Below are 17414 nucleotides of genomic sequence, written 5' to 3' on the forward strand. Positions count from 1 at the left end.
TATTGGAATTTTATTAAGTTAGGAGAATGATAATTTGAACTCAAGTGTAGAAAAAGGATTACTGCTCTAGCTAGCCGACTTGCAAGACTCAATATCATTTGAATTTTGAACCATCAAGTTAAGATATATACGGGGATCCGTGCCAATTATTTTACGTAATTTTTGACACACGTTTATGTAGGGCACATTCCATAATCTATTTTAACCATTCAAACTGATTATCTTTTAGAACAACATTCATAGATCATCTGTGAAAAAAATTAGACAAATCTAAAATTATTAAAACGTTCATTTGTAGTGAAGAAAATGGACAAATAAAGTTTTATAAAGACACCTTAAACTCTTAATTTTATAGTCGTATGGTTTCAGCTTTCAGTGATTTTGGATAAGTCATAACAAAATAATAAAATGAATGTAGTAGTTGTCAAAGTCATGCAGTGAGTATGACACATGCATTGTATCTAGAGAAAAGCCGCACAGAAAATATCATGATACTATACAGTTATGATTACTCCTTATTATAATCGAGCTGATGGTGTGACTTGACCATATTCATATATAAAATAATGAAATGATACAAATCAAGGAAAAATATTGTTTTGTGAATCATGAGGTTGAGAGGGTATCCGAATCATTTCTCTTCTTCGTTTATGCCTTTTTGGAATGTAGATGAGGGATGGTTTGTTTTGGGAAGTGAAGGTGAAACAGAGATGTGAACGAAGAGAAAAATGATACGCGAAAATCTTGTTTAGGATTTACGTTCTCTAGACTCACAAGTCTAAATAGAATAAATTGTTATTCATCTCTTCTTTTAAAATGCTTTTAATATAATAAATAGTCATATCCAAAGTAATCTCTCTTTATCAAATGAGGCTATGTTATTTCTAACTTCATTATTTTGGAGACAAAACCCGCGACAATTACCACTTATTATATTCTTTTTATGAACAATTAATTACGATTTTTTTTTCCAGCTAATTAGGTTAAGTGGTGACTTGTGAGGAGTGAAAAAAATGATCAAGTCATTATTAGAATATGTTTCATTAACAAAAATCACCAAATAGAAGAGGTGTCAAATGAGTATTCTTTAGTGATCAATTTCTTGATCTGGAATAATTCGCATAGAACGTAAAAGATTTAAATCCCTATACAGCCTCAACAATAACCACTAGAACCAAGAGTCTCGAAGTAAATTTGTCACAAATACAATAGGCATGAGAAACCTGGCATCAATATCCTCACACAAAATCGTCGCAAATAGCAAGACCACGTAAACGCAAACCAATGGCCAAAGCAACACACATGTAACTAACTTAAAGTTACACTAATGTCAATAACTTGTCCACAGAAGAGACGTTGGCATAGAGGTGGCAGGAGCGTAGGTGGCAGAAAGATGTGGATCGCTCAATGTTTTTAAGGACAACACAGAGGGGTGGTTGGCAGAGAACATCTCAAGCCAAAGTCACCGTCGTCGACACAACGCCATAGGTCTCCAATGACCAGGGACAAGGATGCTATTTGAGGACTCTGAGGTCACATGGGTCATAGATTTAGCAAGAACTGTACCATAGGTGTCAAGAGAGGTAAAGTTGGAGTAGATTTCCTTACTTGACCAATGTGGGATTGAATACATTTAATGTGACGTTGCTACTTGCCGCATTATGATTGGCTTTCAAGTTGGAGAGAAGTTTCCAATTAATTATGAGAAAAGCCACGTGTCATGGCCATCACTCGTTGTGAGGTTGGTTTGTGTGCTTAGGCAAGGGCATCGAAGCAAGGATCTTTCGGAGGCCTACCAAGGCTTCCTAGTTGATCGATACTTGGTAATTTCAGAATCATTATTGTGAGATTCCACATAGACCAACGAAAAAGGGGTGATGTGCCTTATATGTACATACTTCCCTCCCTATAGCACCTTATATGTACATACTCCCCTCCCTATAGCACAAGGTTTTATGAGAACTCATTGGCTTCGGATTCCATCGGAACTCCGAAGTTAAGCGAGTTTAGGCGAGAGCAATCCTAGGATGGGTAACTCACCGAGAAATTGCTCGTGAGTTCCCAGAAACAAAACCATGAGGGAATGGTAAGCCTAAAACGGACAATATTGTGCTACGACGGAGTCGAGACTGTAATGTGTATATGGTATAATCATTTTATCAGTTGGATCGCTTAAGAATTTCAAGCCATAATCTTGTAGCATGTGGTAGTTTGTTAGCTAAGAGTGTTCACTGTTGTATCCGGAATTCCAAATTCGATTCTCCCTTTCCCAAACTAGTTTGTTTTGAAAACTTAGCGACGTCATTCACCTGTCAGCATGAAATCTGGTTTCGGATGTAGTCTCCACATAAGAGCAGCTCCACCGGAGCTTTTTTGGCCCAGCACCAAGTCCAAATAACAGCCCAGCATGCTCCATATGTGCTCCAGCCCGCCAACTTGCCTGGCACCCAGCCCGTGCCAGTCAAGAGCCCAGCCCAAAATGGACAGACCCATTCCCCGGTCTATTTCTGGCGCGTGCACAACACGCGGGGGGCGCGGCGCGTAGCCGACAGCTTTGCAGGCGCTGGGGCCCGCGTGCAGACCCACTTGCAGTCGTCCGGGTGAAGGAAACGTGGCCTCCTCAGAGCCGTTGGATTTCCAACGGCTAGTTTTTTAGGCCGTTGGATTTCCAACGGTAAAAAAAATTTAAATTTAAATTTTAAATTGGACCGTCCGATCACAGATCAACGGTCCACGTTTATTTCACCAAAAATTTAAAAAAAAAAAAAAAAAAAGGCCCAACGGTCAAAAATTTGACCGTTGGCCACGTGGCGTAATGAGTGCTGTTGGATTTGATTATTTTTCAAATCCAACGGTCCCGATTAATTACAACATTAAAATTTATTAAAAATTAATTAAAAAATGTCAAAATTTTTTAAAAAAATACAGAAAAATTTGAAAAAATTAATTTTTTTTTTCTATAAATACCTAACCCTCATCTTCCACCTTACACCACATTTCAATATTTTCTACACTTTCTACACTTTCTACATTTGAATATTTTGTACACTTTGAGAGAAAAAAATGACTTCGTGAAAGCTCAGTGAAGATGTTACGTTGTGTGAATGTTGGGTTCGCACTACTCATGACCCGATTACGGGTAATGAGATGGATAAGCGAGAAATGTGGAGTAAAATTACGAAATCGTTCAACGATGTACATGGAAAAGATGCCAGATCTAGTCAAGGTCTTCAAGGTCGTTGGAAAAAACTCAACGCATCCTTTACTTGTTGGAAAAACGCCCTCTCTCATGCTTCTGGTAATTTGCGTAGTGGGACAAGTTTAGCGGATGAGGTAACAATATTTTTATTTATTTATATGCATTCCACCCACATCAATATTTTAATTTATTTAATTTCTTATATGTAATTTTTATGTAATATGCATTCCAAATACTTATGTAATTTTTATATAATTTTTATGCATTCCACAATTCTTATTTAATTTCTTATGTAATTTTTATGTAATATGCATTCCAAATACTTATGTAATTTTTATGTAATTTTTATATAATTTTTATGCATTCCACAATTCTTATGTAATTTTTATGTAATTTTTATAGACACTACAAGCACAAGCATTCTACAATGCAAAGAACCATAACAAATCATTCAACAAATGGGAATGTTGGCAAATTGTCAAAGATTGCCCTAGATACAAAATTGTGGCAACCGGTCCAGAAGTTGTCATGCACGGTATGGGTCTACACAGTTCGCCAGAAGCAGACACAGCCGAACAAGAAGCCAACACATTTGAAGACACGGAAGGGATGCCTGAACAAGTGCCAGAGACCCAACCGACTCGTCAGTCCCTCAGGCCTCAAGGTAAAAAGGCATCAAAGAAAAAAGGTAGTTCTTCCAAAAATGACTACACTAAATATATGGAGGAACTTACTCGTCAAGGTGAAATGAACATGGCATGGGAAAAGGCTAGAGATGAGGAAAAAGCTGCTGCTGTGGCAGCAATTATTGCAGCTACTGAGGCTCGTGATGCGGCGTCTGAGAGACAAAGAGAAATAGTTAATTGAGAGAACGAGATGATTAGAGAAGCACTTCATCGAGAGAATGAGATGCTTAGAGAAGAAAGGATGGCTCAAACAGATCGTGACACTATGAACAAGTCTCTAGTAGGACTGTCTCCGAATTCAAAATATTTTTGGACATCAGAAAAAAGAGATGTCGTGCGAAGGAGGCGTGCAAGAGATGCCGAAACAAGTCAAGGGGGTTCCAGCTACAGAAATCCTAGCAACCAAGATCCTAGCACCACATATCCTAACTCCACAGACTTTATTTAATTTCTTATGTAATTTCTTATTTATTTTTAGAACTTTATTTAATTTCTTATGTAATTTCTTATTTATTTTTAGAACTTTATTTAATTTCTTATTTACTTTTAGAACTTTATTTAATTTAAAATTAAAATTACATAACCTCACCATTTAAACTTAAAAAAAACCATTTAAACTTAAAACACCAAATAAAATTACATAAAACACCATTTAAACTTAAAACACCATTTAAACTTAAAATTACATAACCTCACCATTTAAACTTTTAAAAAAAAAAAGCAAACACACTAAATAAGATTACTTAAAAAACAATACACTTTATTCTTCAACCACAAGCCTTATTTTAATTATCTTCGCCTTCGTGCAAGCTCCACTGATGCTCAATCAAGTCATTCTGGCGGGCTATGTGCCAGTATGGCTCTTGCAATGAAGTGTATCGTTGAACGATCAATTCATTGTAACGTCCATCCCGTTCCAACGGCTCGTGTTGCACGGGATCTTCGGTCCGGTCATGAGCATAGTAGATTTGTGTTCTTGAGTTGTTCATCGGATCCGGCTCGTATTCATCGACGGCATCATAATCATACTCGTCTTCAACAATCATGTTGTGGAGAATAATACACGTCATCATGATGGATCGAAGAGCCTCGACATCAAACATTCTAGCTGCAGCCCTGACAATGGCCCAACGAGCTTGCAGGATACCAAAACAACGCTCGACATCCTTCCTACACCCTTCTTGACACTTTGCGAAGTGTTTCTCTTTTTCACTCTGCGGGTGTGGCACTGTTTTGACAAATGTTGACCACCTTGGGTAAATACCATCTGCAAGGTAGTATGGTCCCTCGTATTTAGTACCATTAACCCAATATGTGCATCTCGGCCCACGCCCTTGTAGCAGTTCGTCAAACACTGGAGATTGGGCAAGGACATTTAGGTCATTCTGAGCTCCTGGAACACCAAAAAAAGCATGTCAAATCCATGTATCAAAAGAAGCCACCGCTTCTAGAATGATGCTTTTGGCTCCTTTTCTGTCGCCATAAGCTCCTTGCCACGCACTTGGATAGTTTTTCCATGTCCAGTGCATGCAGTCGATGCTTCCAATCATGCCAGGGAAGCCTCGCATCTCAGCCTTCCTCAGAAGCCTTCGCATGTCCATTGGCGTGGGTTGCCGAAGGTACTTATTGGTGTAGAGGGCTTCAATTACAGAGCAAAACCGCATCAGGGACTCCAGAACTGTTGTTTTTCCCATCCTTGCGATCTCATCCACTTGATCTGCAGATGCTCCATATGCAAGCATTCGCAAGGCAGCCGTAATTTTTTGCTCAGGAAGAAGACCTAGAACATGAAAAGCATCCTCTTTTTGCACAAAATATGGATCATGGTTGCAAACATCACTCATGATTTTAGCGAACAAACTTCGTTGCATTCTAAAACGACGTCTAAAAACATGATCAGGGTAAACGCTGTTGGGAATAAAATAATCTTCCAAGAGATCTTTACCTCGTCTTTCCCTTCTTCTATCGATGTTTGCCGCACGTCCGGGTTTGGCTATCTGACCCATAGCTTGCATGATACGGCGGGAATGTGAGGCCCTCCGCCTTCTATGGTGATCATCGTCATCCTCCTCCATTGCGAAGGCCTCATCTCCACCTCCACCTTGGTCAAGATTGACCAATTCTTCCTGTTGTGCCAACAACCTTTTCTGCTGCTCTTGCAACTGTTTATACGCTCTCCTTGAAGAAGACATTGTAAGAACTCAAGATTTGAAAATGATAAAGAAGAATTCTGAGCTAAAAAAAAGGATTGAGTTTAGTGTGAGGATGGATGTAGGGATGTAGGGTTTATATGGACAAAAAAAAAAAAGATGAGGTTCAGGACAATGCCACGTGGCACTACGTGATTGGTTGAAAATCTTAGCGGAAATCTATTCAAAAAATAGTACGTTCGGATAATGACACGTGGCGTGACGAGATTGGTTAAAAATCCTATCCGAAATTAAAACTATTTTTTATTATTATTTTATAAAAAAATTATTTAATAGTTTAAATGGACTGGGTGCCAGCGCATTTTGTAGGGGTGGAGATCGTTTGTGCCAGCGCATTTTTAGACTAGGTGCCATCACATTTTTTTTTGGGGTGGAGATGCTTTGGCCTATTACTGTTCATTGAGTCTGTTACTGTTCAATTAAGTGGATAAATGGGCTGGGTGCTGGCGCAAAGTGGATAGGGGTGGAATTGCTCTAAGGATGACATTGGAATTTGCAAGTGGATCAATGTGACATGGGAGTGTCTTGTTAAATGGGCACTCCACTCAAATTATGATTAAACATTTGATTAATTAATCTAATTGTGTCAGAAACCCTAAAGGGGAGCACAAGAATAGTAAACAATTAACATAATCTGATTAGGGTTTAAGGGTTATCTACGGTGGGAACCTCAGTACGGACCCCATTTGCACCGGCAAGGCCGTGCACCTACTCCATTTCAAGTATGCTCTTCTTTTTTCAGAAGCCACTTTCATACTTGCATTATCATCAACCGTATATAATTATGTGTTTATCTCTTGCATTGCATGATTTCTCATCATATAACTAATTATGTTAGGAAAGATAGAATTTAGATCATCTTTGGATCTCGTAATCCAGAATTAACGAACAGCGTAATCCGGATCGTTCAATAGAGGAAGAGAGATCTGAACCTTGGATTTTGTGGAGTGATCAGTAAAATAGACTAATCGAGATTGTAAAATTTGAAATGAACGGTCCGAACTATTAGGTTTGTCAACTCTGAATTGCGAGATCCGAAGAGCTTCTTGATTCTAAAAGCCGCAGACAAATGAATTTCAACCGGCGAGCGGTGACACTAGATTCCATGCGTGAGAAAACTAGAAGAAAAAATTTGGGAAAATAAAGTTCATCTGTTGAATTATTAAAAGGAAGATGCTCTTCTTGTAGTGCGTCATATCCAGGGAACATTAGTAGAAAGCTGTTTAGCTGCTTTAGAGGAGTTGGGGGACCATCTGATTTAGCGGCCTTAGAGCAAATTAGGTGAACTTGTTCTCTTCATTTGCCTAAAAAATATTTTATTATTTTTCAACAACTTGACTTATAAGGGAACTTGGAATACCGAATAACTTTTATACGAGAAATGTTAAGGAAATTCTTTTAAAAGTAGAACTCTCTATGAACTTTCTGCAGCCTAATATTATTGACACAATGTTTTATAATACCGGCACCATAATTGACGTTAAACTGTAGTTCCACTTTGAAAGAGTCCCCTTAACATTTCTATTTTTATACTATGCGTATGAGAAATGCCAAGGAGTTTTTTCTAAAAGTAGGACTCTACGTAGACTCTGACACCTTATTATTTTGGCACAATGTTTTATAATGTATGCACAAAAATTAACGTTAAATTATGAAATGACAGAAAGTTTATATAAAGTCCTACTTTGAGAGTCACTCGACTCACTACCACTGGCAGTGGACTGACAATTTGGGTTACAAGTTAGCACTAGTAAGATAATATTCTCCAATAGTTTCGGTATAATTGATGTCGCGAAACGGCGAGACTGAATCAGGGAGTTAAGTGACGATTTTTCAGCTCGAGAGAGCAAAGTCAGACTCGAAGTTAGCTTCGGGAGCGAATGAATAATTGAGAATTGAAATAACTGCTTCTGTGGCCGCCGCAGCTAACGATTTAATTATCTGAAAGCGCTTTTTGTTCTTCCAAAAGCACACAGCAAGAACAACACAAGAACACCAAACAATGCAGGTAACAAAATGGAACAAGGCCATAGGCGGTGGCATTAGCGCTAATTACACTTCAAACGCCAAAAACTACAGCAACCTATATCTACATTCTGTAAAACTGAACAACAGAGACCTACATAACGAAACAACATACGGACGCCATTCGATTATTCATCGGCCCTCTTCGCCCTAAAATCCGAACAACAGGCGGTACCCTTATCTTCCGAACAAGATCCCTCCAGCCCACTAGTTCCCTCTTCCTGTATGTTAAAATTGTCGCGGCCGCTACGATTATCCAAAACACTTGCCATATTCGATATCCCAGGCAGAGAGACCAGACCCATGGCTGCAATGCTGTTAGCAATGACGTCAACGTCCCTGGTTCCGCTATAGAGACCCCGGCTCCCAGTAACAAGCATGTTGCGATTCTCGTGTGCACTTGTTATCATAGCAGGCAAAACATCCATCAGCTGTGAGCTATTCTGGGTTGAACCACTGATTAGAAGTCGTCGTAGTGTCTCTCTGGCACCCTTCTCCAGCATAGAATCAGTTTCAGGAATGTTCACAAGCTTCGAGTGCAGGGGAGATATTGCAGTTGAAATAGCAGGACCGGCGCTGACCAAGTATCCTTGACCCGACGAGCAAATATCAATAACTGGAATGTGAACAATTGGGTCGCACATCAAGGGTATGAAAGTTGGGATCTGCTGAGAAGATGGCCTTGGTAGCCTAACCAGTGGATCTGGGAGAAATGCAGGGAAATCAAGCAAGGGGGAATCAGCCAAATGAAGAGGTGGTTTTGTTGTCAACATGCTGGAGGGCATATTGGGTGGTAATAAAGACGAAAGTGGTGGAAGCAATGCTGACTCTGTCGATGAGCGGGGGAGTTCAGGAAGTCCTGGTGAGTATTGCAAATCGGACGAACCTGGAGGGCACCAACAATAGTAAGGAGAGAGCAAAGGGGTAACCATGTAAGGAACTGGTGATGCAGGGTTCCGGGTTTTCCCTAGTGACTCTACGAAACCTGAAGATGATAACGAGCAACTTCTAATAGGTTCTGGACACCAGTCACTTTCGGCATGATTTGAACAAGATGAATCGATTGTGATTGGTGAAGCAACTGTTGGGTTGTCAATGGCTGAAAGATAGATGTCGCCTCGCTTCCTTAACTTCTCCCTGGTAATATTCCTTAGTGAAGACAAGGTTCTGGGCAGATCTTTGAAGGAACTCGACCGTGGACTCAGGCTACCCTGAAATGATGAATTTGCCTTCATTGATTGATTGACACCATGTCGGGAACGCAGGGATTTTGATGATGTGGATGAGAAGTGTCCGTGTTGAGCTGTATCAGATGGTTCTGTGGTGGCATACGTATCAGAAGGTGAGCCTGCAGAACTTGACGCACTGCCACCTGCTGTTGATCCCACCAGATAGGCACGTAGGTGAGTTGCAAAGCAACCGAGGCGAGATTCACTGATACCAGTTAACTCAGCTATGGAGGGCTTCCTCTTGAGCAGATCCTTCATCTGTACACAAACAAAATACATTGAGTTAAAACTACTGTTGGAACCAAATACAGCAAATCAATCTTACTTGTTATATGCATACCTTCAAAAGCAATTCAATTCCCAAAAGTCGTGATGTCTCAGAACACCAAAAGTAAAAAATCCGGTCATCTGGAATTTTAATAAGGAAAGATCGGCCAGAATTGTCTGCTGGAATCTCATTGACTTCTACAGCAGAGCATTCGGTTTTATTATGTAAGGTGCACAGTCTATCTATACGACCATCATCCCCAACGAATGAAATGCGTAAATTTGAAGTTGGCAAAACTGTAAGATTTAAATTGCCCCTGAGATAATATGAAAAGATAATGAAAGCTTAGAAATACATATATAAACAATAAACAAATAAAACACAACAACATCAACCAGAAACTACATTACACAGTTATGCTTTGAAAGTAGTTTCAAGGGAGAGGAACAAATATAAGCATATGAAGACTAAAATTGAAGGAGCACAATCACTCAATATAAATCTAATTGTGCTTTCTCAATTAACAAAATTATTTATTTTTACTTTGCTTTTCCATTGATAAAATCCAAAACAAATTCAAGCAATTAAATTGTTAATTTGAAGGCTTTACAGACAAAGGTATCTGTTTACCATTCTAAGAAAACAAATCACCAAGCAGGATCACAACCATTTTCCTTGAAAGTTCAAATATTAAGCCCTTCAAAATAGCTATCACAGAAGCTATTATTTAGAGATGCATCAACATAAATTTTGTATCTTGAATCCTAAAAATACTAAAACCTGATAAAAGTTGGACTCTCCAGTGACCAGCATAACTGACAGGTACACAACCAATGCAAAAAGGTGTATCTTCCTGTTTTTCACTGATAAATGGGTTATGAGATAATGTTACTTTTATCAAGCAAAAGCATTTCACACAAATGTTTCTTTTCTGTACATATATAAATAAACAGGAAGTTCAAGTAACACGCCATCACTACACCATATGACTGGAAGAAAGTAAGACATAAAGTAGTACATTGATGTCCAATTCAGTTAAAGAATAGCTCGACGTTAATAAAGAAACATATGCTCGCAGAACCAAACAAACTTCTGGAACACGGTAGAAAGAAACGACATAACTCTGAAACACAACAATCGGTCACACTCAATTTTGATCTCCATCAAGATGTCAATCATTTATAATTAAAATGCAGCAGCAAGCTATATAATATATAGGATCGTGGAACTACCTTTACTTCCTCTTAATTCAGAGATCATAATAGAATATGCCCACTTTACCTACAAGTCAAAAGACATATTTACTTGGAAGAATGAACATTGTCACTACTAATAAACTAAATAGATTCCCCTACCTACGAAAACATTATTTACTAATGATAACACTCCTCACAACATAAGATTTGTTCACAAACTCAATACTATATCAAAATTCCTTCCACAAAAACTTAGGGAATTGTTTATTTTGTAACCACTAAAGTAACTAACCCGCAAATAAAAGTTAACGATACATGCCAATGATGTTAATTATAATAAAAGGAAATAAGAACTGCAAACTATATCAGAATAGCCATAAATTGATTTATTGACAAAAGACTGATAAGTAAAAGATACGTAGAAATAAATGCAGACCAAAATATTCAATGAAAAATATAAGCTTCATCTGAAATCATTCTGCTTATGTATTGTAAACAAATGTCCTTTTCTTCACATAAATTGATTTAACAAGTACATCATTAAAACTAACCTCCAAAATGTCTCTCCATGTCTGACTGCAAAAACCATGATGCAGTACAAAGTGACATCAAGATGTAGTGCTTTTCACAGCAAATAGAAATCCACAAGTCAAACATAGTTAATATGATGGTATTTCCCAAGGCTATCACAAAATGCTACTACCCTCAAAATCCACAATCAGGGATTCATGATTCCAAAAATTGTTACACTAAATTATATGGTAATTTTGGTGACCGAAAATACCTACCATCTTGAAATGATAAACGACACATTAAGCTTTCATAGATTATGATGTTTTCTTAATAAGAAGCCAAAACCATAAAGACATTTGACCTAAGAATGTCTTCCCCACATTCAAAGTTGTAATTGAACATTCAGTCTATAAGAGTGAAACCCCATTGTGCATTGTTCTAGCCAGGTGAGATCACTTTCCGATTCCCATTCAACGAACCATAACAAATCCATGTTTTACGTAACCGAAGTAAGTCCCAACCGATATGAGAGCGAGCTTTCCAATCAATTTCACACATAAAAATATAACTCACAAACATACACAGCAGAGAGTTTCTGCTGAGTTGTATAATAATCCAAAACAATAATTCAAAACTATCTTGAGTGAACTTTTCTAGAACATTCTCTAAAGATGACCCATAAATATAAATGCATACAAAGAATCACACAAAGACTTTACTTTCTGAAGTTCGTAATCAACATGAAAGATGCAGTCCAGTCTCCCAATAAAAATCAAACACGCACAATCACACAACTAATCCTTTTCTACATGAGGACCTGGAAATTAATATCGGACAAATTTGAACTTCCGAGAGTAAATTAAATGTTTGATTGACTGCGAAACATCAGACAGTACTAACATCAGGACATTACTAACAACAGTTAAATCGAAAGCCAAAGATTTCCAGCAAAGCTATCTAAATGCAAAGACAATCAGTTGTTCTAAGTGATTGACTTTGTACGGTTCTTGTTCAAACTATTTAAACGAGCAAAAATAATGAAAAACATCAATTACAAACAACATTTCAAACAAACAAACACACAGGCCAAAACACACCAAACCAGAGCACCAATGGATATCGATAGTCAGATGTTTACCTAGCAGCAGTGGGACACAAGAGAGTCCCTTGCTTGTTGATCTTCCCCACACGAATAGATACGAGAGGTATACAGAAGCACCTCGCAAGCATTCCAACTTCCGCCGGCTCGAAATGCTATTCATCAAACACAAAGTGTGAGATCATCAATTTGCAAAACCCGAAATCAATATAAACTTAAAGCCAAAAATTATGCCCACATTTCGACAGATTTCAACAACCTTCCATCCAATTCACAAAGTATTTTGCAATTACTCCCACCAAAAACCATTGAATGGCAAATAGAGCTTCAATTCAATCAAGTTGGGTCATTTCTATCATACCTGGCTCAATTGAGCTAACAATCGATCCTCTGCGACGTCGTTCGACGCATTCATCTTCAACAACGGCTTCAATCTCTCGTCGACGCGACACGCGCCCATAACCTGCATATCAAGCGCTTGTAGCCACTGCAAAACGCGGTCCTCTCGATTGCTCTGCTGCAGCAACAGATCTCCATCTCCTTCGTCAACAAATATCCCCGTCAACCGCTCCTCGAGCCCGGTCTCACTCCTCGCCGCCGGTCCAGCGCCGTTGCTCTCCACACCGTTCGAAGACGACGAGTCCTCCATTTCCCCACCGTTCGATTGATCAGAAATGCGATCGCCGCCGTTGATCTCGTTGTTCGTGTCTATATCTCGGTCTCCATGGTTAGTCATCACGAATAATAGGGGAAATTTCCTTGAAATCTCAAATCGTCTTGACAGATTCGAAACCCTAATCGAATTCAATTCTTTTTGTTAAATTAAACTTGATTTTTTCAAATTATGGTTTCCAAATCTGAATCGGAAGCCCCGGAGAAGGTTGAGATTGAATCGGAAGAGAGAGATTGTTTTGCCGATTGCGTGGGCGAGGAGAGAGAGAGAGAGGAGATAAGGCGGTTTTTTTAGAGAGAGAAACGGTTTTTTCAGAGAGAGAAGAAAATAATAATTGGTCTCTGCTACAAAAACGGAAGGACGCAAATGGCAATGGGGTCGGTTTATATAAATACAGCTGGGCAGGGACTGGATTATAATACGAGGCGGACTTGAAAGCCGCCTATCCAATTCGGTTGTGTTCGGTCTTGAGATCCGGGCGCGATCGCATAGGCACCACGTCAGCTTATCAGACTCTGTGGGACCCGCGTGTCTGGTGGAGCCAGCTGCTTTGGGGGTGGGGAGAGGCGCCACGTCAGACGCTGAGCGGATCACGGTCATTTGATTCAGCAACAGGAAAGCGAGCGAGCTGCGTCGGCGTCGGATAAGAGGGTGGCTGCTAGCGTGCGCGTTGGATGGGGACGGGTTGAGGAACAACAGAACGAGATTAATTTATGGACTTGGTTTTTTTATCAGAGAGGAGATTGGAAATTGAGACAGCTTTCTTCTCATTCCTTTCTTTCCAAATTAGGGGAATATTAACGAGATTAAGTTTATAAATAAAATTTTGTAAATTAAATAACATGAAAATTAATGATTGAATTATTATTTAAGCGTTGATAAACGTATTCATTTTTACTAGTGACACGTCATTCAGTTTGTAAATTTTATGTACAAATTAAGTCTCTCTAACATTATCCTTCAATTTATATCTAATTAAGGCTTACTATTCATTTAGCTGTGTTGTCAATTAGCTTTTAGCCTAATAATTTTTTTTTCTCACATTGAGTGTTTGTCTATACTCTACAGTATGAACCTTTTATGAATAATATTATTCACACACATATTTTTATTTCTGATGCACTTTTTTCACTTTTCAGTAATCGGATCGAATAAATTGAAAAAAAATCAATTGATAAAAATTAACAAGAATGTATGAAAGATGAAAAGGATGTGTGAAATTTACAAATTTTATCTATAAATTTAGTCTTTCTAACATTATTTTAAAAAAAATATCTTTATGCTGGGTCCCATGATACTTCGAGTTTTGATCGGGTGCATTTTTGTGCCCACATTGAAAGTGAGTTTCACTACTGCATTGATTGTGCCCACATGTCTGTTTAATTTACACACGTTTAGAGCAAAAATAATAATTTATGTATTGCTTAAATCTTAAAATTTAAATTCATCGACAATCAATATAACATTATGAGCAAACCTATTTCCCTTTTGCTTTTCTTAACAATCCAATGGAAGTTTGATGAGAAAAATAACGAATCAGAATTCTTGTCGAATCTTCTTTATGAGGATTTCGTAGATCTATAAGTCGTGTTCGTTCATCGTATATCGTGCTATCAAAAATTATTTTAAATATTTTTATTTAAAATTAAACATAAAAAGCACTTAATAAAAATTGATCGCATAAACATACATAATTTACGAATCCTTAAGATCCTCACCAAAAGCATCCGGAGGATCCTGTTGGGAAAATAACACCAAACAGGGCATAAACCATAAGATCAGCATAACATCTTTAATCATAAGAAACACAACTTTTACTTTTCTTTTTGTCACTTCACTCACAGTCAAGAGGTTAAACAAACAGTTTTAGAATCGCCACCCGAGTTCATTTCGGACAAGGACTGTCTACCTTCCCACTTCCAGTGTCCTTCTGTGTTTTCCTGTTTTGTGTGGTAACGGTTAAACCACGTCAACATTTTATATTGTTTTTTTATAGAGATAATAAGACAAAAATAAATAGTAATATAAAATGTTGACGTGGCTTGACCGTGATTACACAAACAGGAAGGCACCGGAAGTGAAAGGGCAGATAATCCTTGTCCGTTCATTTCAGCAGTACTCTTTAACATCCACAGATAACAAAATAGCCCAACTGTTAAAAATTCCGTCAATGCGCTTCAAGTCTTATAAACGATGATATGATGTAGTTTCCAATCACTTGCTCTTTTTTGGTTCTCTCTGATATTCATTTATTAGCGCTTGGATATCTTTCCAGAAGAGACCCTCCACCAAAACTCCATCCTTGGTGAACCTGAAATGTTCCCAAATGTTAAGAAAATATTGATTTTGCATCCATGTTTGTTCATCTCTATATGTGCGGGTATGGTCTTCAGAAGTGTGTGTTCTTGGTCTGTGTGTGTGTGTGTGTGTGTGAGAGAGAGAGAGAGAGAGAGAGAGAGACCACTGAGTAACGCTTTTGGTGAACTGTAATGGTTGATTAGCAGAAATAGATTTGGGGTCTGAACTTGCTATCACAAGTGTGTACATATCAGAGAATCCTGGCAATTTGGAAGAGACCACCAATCCAGTGCTTATGAAGGAATCCTGCGTGAATAAACCGCAACTGAATAAAGCTTACAAACTTTCACCGAGTCCAAAATTTAGAAACACACTAGATATATTTATTAACTGACCATTCTGACTAAAATTGTAGGAACAATCATACTTTATATGCAACATTAGACCTTATTTTAGCTTATGTGGTCCAACATAGAAGTTGTTCATGAACAAGTACAAAAAGAAAACAGTACCGTTAATTGCTTATGCATTAGGATTGAGTTCAAAATGGTAAATATTAACAAGAAAAAGGAACTATAAGATCATATAAATCAATCGAAAGAGTAATTCTGTTTTACTATAGATTACATCAAAACGAACAAAAAATGTATCAAATTCTGAAATGGAATTTTAAAATTCTTGCTCCTAGTAACAGGGGTAAGCAGTTGCGTCCACCATTGAAGAAAACACAAAAGCTCCCTATCATCAAACAACCATCAGTCTTGCACACATACCACGCATGTACAGTTACCTAACCATGGACGGTAACCCTCAAAAGGCAGCTCGGCAAAAAACACTCAACAAAGAGCGAAAAGAAGGAACAAGAAACTCTCAAGACACATTTGAGTAGAGACTGCTTTATATTCCACCCTACGGTGATGGCAGCAAAGACCTGAGCATAATGTCCGAGACATGTCCCAGTTACATAATGCATATACAACTAACAAGAGGGAAGGAAGAAGATACACCACATTACAGATGAAGAACAATAAATAAATTATCATCTAGACGTATTCGGGTCCCTTAGACATGCTAATAGGTAGCCGAGCTTGCTATAGGTTATAAAGCTAAAATTTTGAAAATGGGATCCTCGCGTTAATAAGTCACTACTCAACATCCCGTCAACAATACAAGCAAACACCCTAACCTAAATTGCAGGTGATGGAGCAACTATTCCATTGGCAAAAGGTAAAGCTTTGAAAATAAAGCCTTCAAATGGGCTGTCGACAAGGATTGCGCCCACATTGAAGGCAACTCCAAAATGGTTATGCGCAGCGTCACAGGTTCCACCCACATGCCCTGGAACCTCAGGAAGCTGAGTATGGTTGGATGCAATAGTAGATATAACCAAGGAAGCTAGACATTAGGAACCTAATTATAGTGTGCCCCATTACATAGAACGTATTAAAGTTTATCAAATAACACTTTTATCTGCATTCGGTTATCAGCATATGGTCGAAGAGAGCAACGACGCTCATATAGCCCGGAAATTCCATAACCTAGAAGTAAAATATCAACATACAATCTAGCAATGTAGCTACATTTCCAATCCAAAAGAGAAAACATACCGCGGGAGGATACGTAAAGAGGATGGCATTCTTCTCCTTGGTGAATATGATGAGCTGCAACACCGCATTGAAGACTATATACGTGCAAGAGTCAAAGATCAAACACATTTCAAGCTAACATCAACACAATTCGCATCAACCAAACAGAAATTCAAAGCAATTGAACAAATAATAAACACAAATAACAAGATAAATTAGGATATAAGACGGTGCAGAGGATGAGAAAATCTCGGTTTTCGGGGTACTTCTTCTTGTAAAACTGAGCGAAGAGAGCGATGGCGATGATGATGGTGCCCAGAAACAGCCGCACGTCCTCCACATATCCGCGGCCCGTCACGATCTGCTCGAATTGCAGAGAGAAAATTCAATAAAAAAATAACCAAAAATTGAAGGCGAAAAAAACAGGGTATG

The 17414-nt window shown here is 38.4% G+C and overlaps 2 protein-coding genes across 2 annotated transcripts; both read right to left on the reverse strand.

The window, feature by feature from the left end:
- Positions 1–8248: 8248 nt before the first annotated feature.
- On the reverse strand, positions 8249–13301 carry LOC103936380. The gene is made up of 4 exons (XM_009346220.2): positions 12787–13301; positions 12465–12580; positions 9690–9933; positions 8249–9607 (listed from the first exon to the last, which is right to left on the reverse strand). The coding sequence occupies exons 1-4, from the start codon at positions 13159–13161 to the stop codon at positions 8249–8251; spliced, it is 2094 nt and encodes a 697-aa protein (XP_009344495.1). The 5' UTR covers positions 13162–13301.
- A 1558-nt stretch (positions 13302–14859) lies between these two features.
- Positions 14860–17364, reverse strand: LOC103937429 (signal peptidase complex subunit 2-like; the record flags this gene model as incomplete). The annotated part of the gene is made up of 4 exons (XM_018644972.2): positions 14860–15409; positions 15560–15702; positions 17004–17085; positions 17207–17364. Coding segments are annotated over 4 exons (480 nt in total), but the record flags the coding sequence as incomplete, so codon positions are not given.
- Between the last annotated feature and the right edge of the window lie 50 nt (positions 17365–17414).

The sequence above is a fragment of a genome, unplaced genomic scaffold, assembly GCF_019419815.1.
Source record: "Pyrus x bretschneideri cultivar Hongxiangsu unplaced genomic scaffold, Pyrus_bretschneideri_v1 Contig32, whole genome shotgun sequence".
Lineage (NCBI taxonomy): Eukaryota > Viridiplantae > Streptophyta > Magnoliopsida > Rosales > Rosaceae > Pyrus > Pyrus x bretschneideri.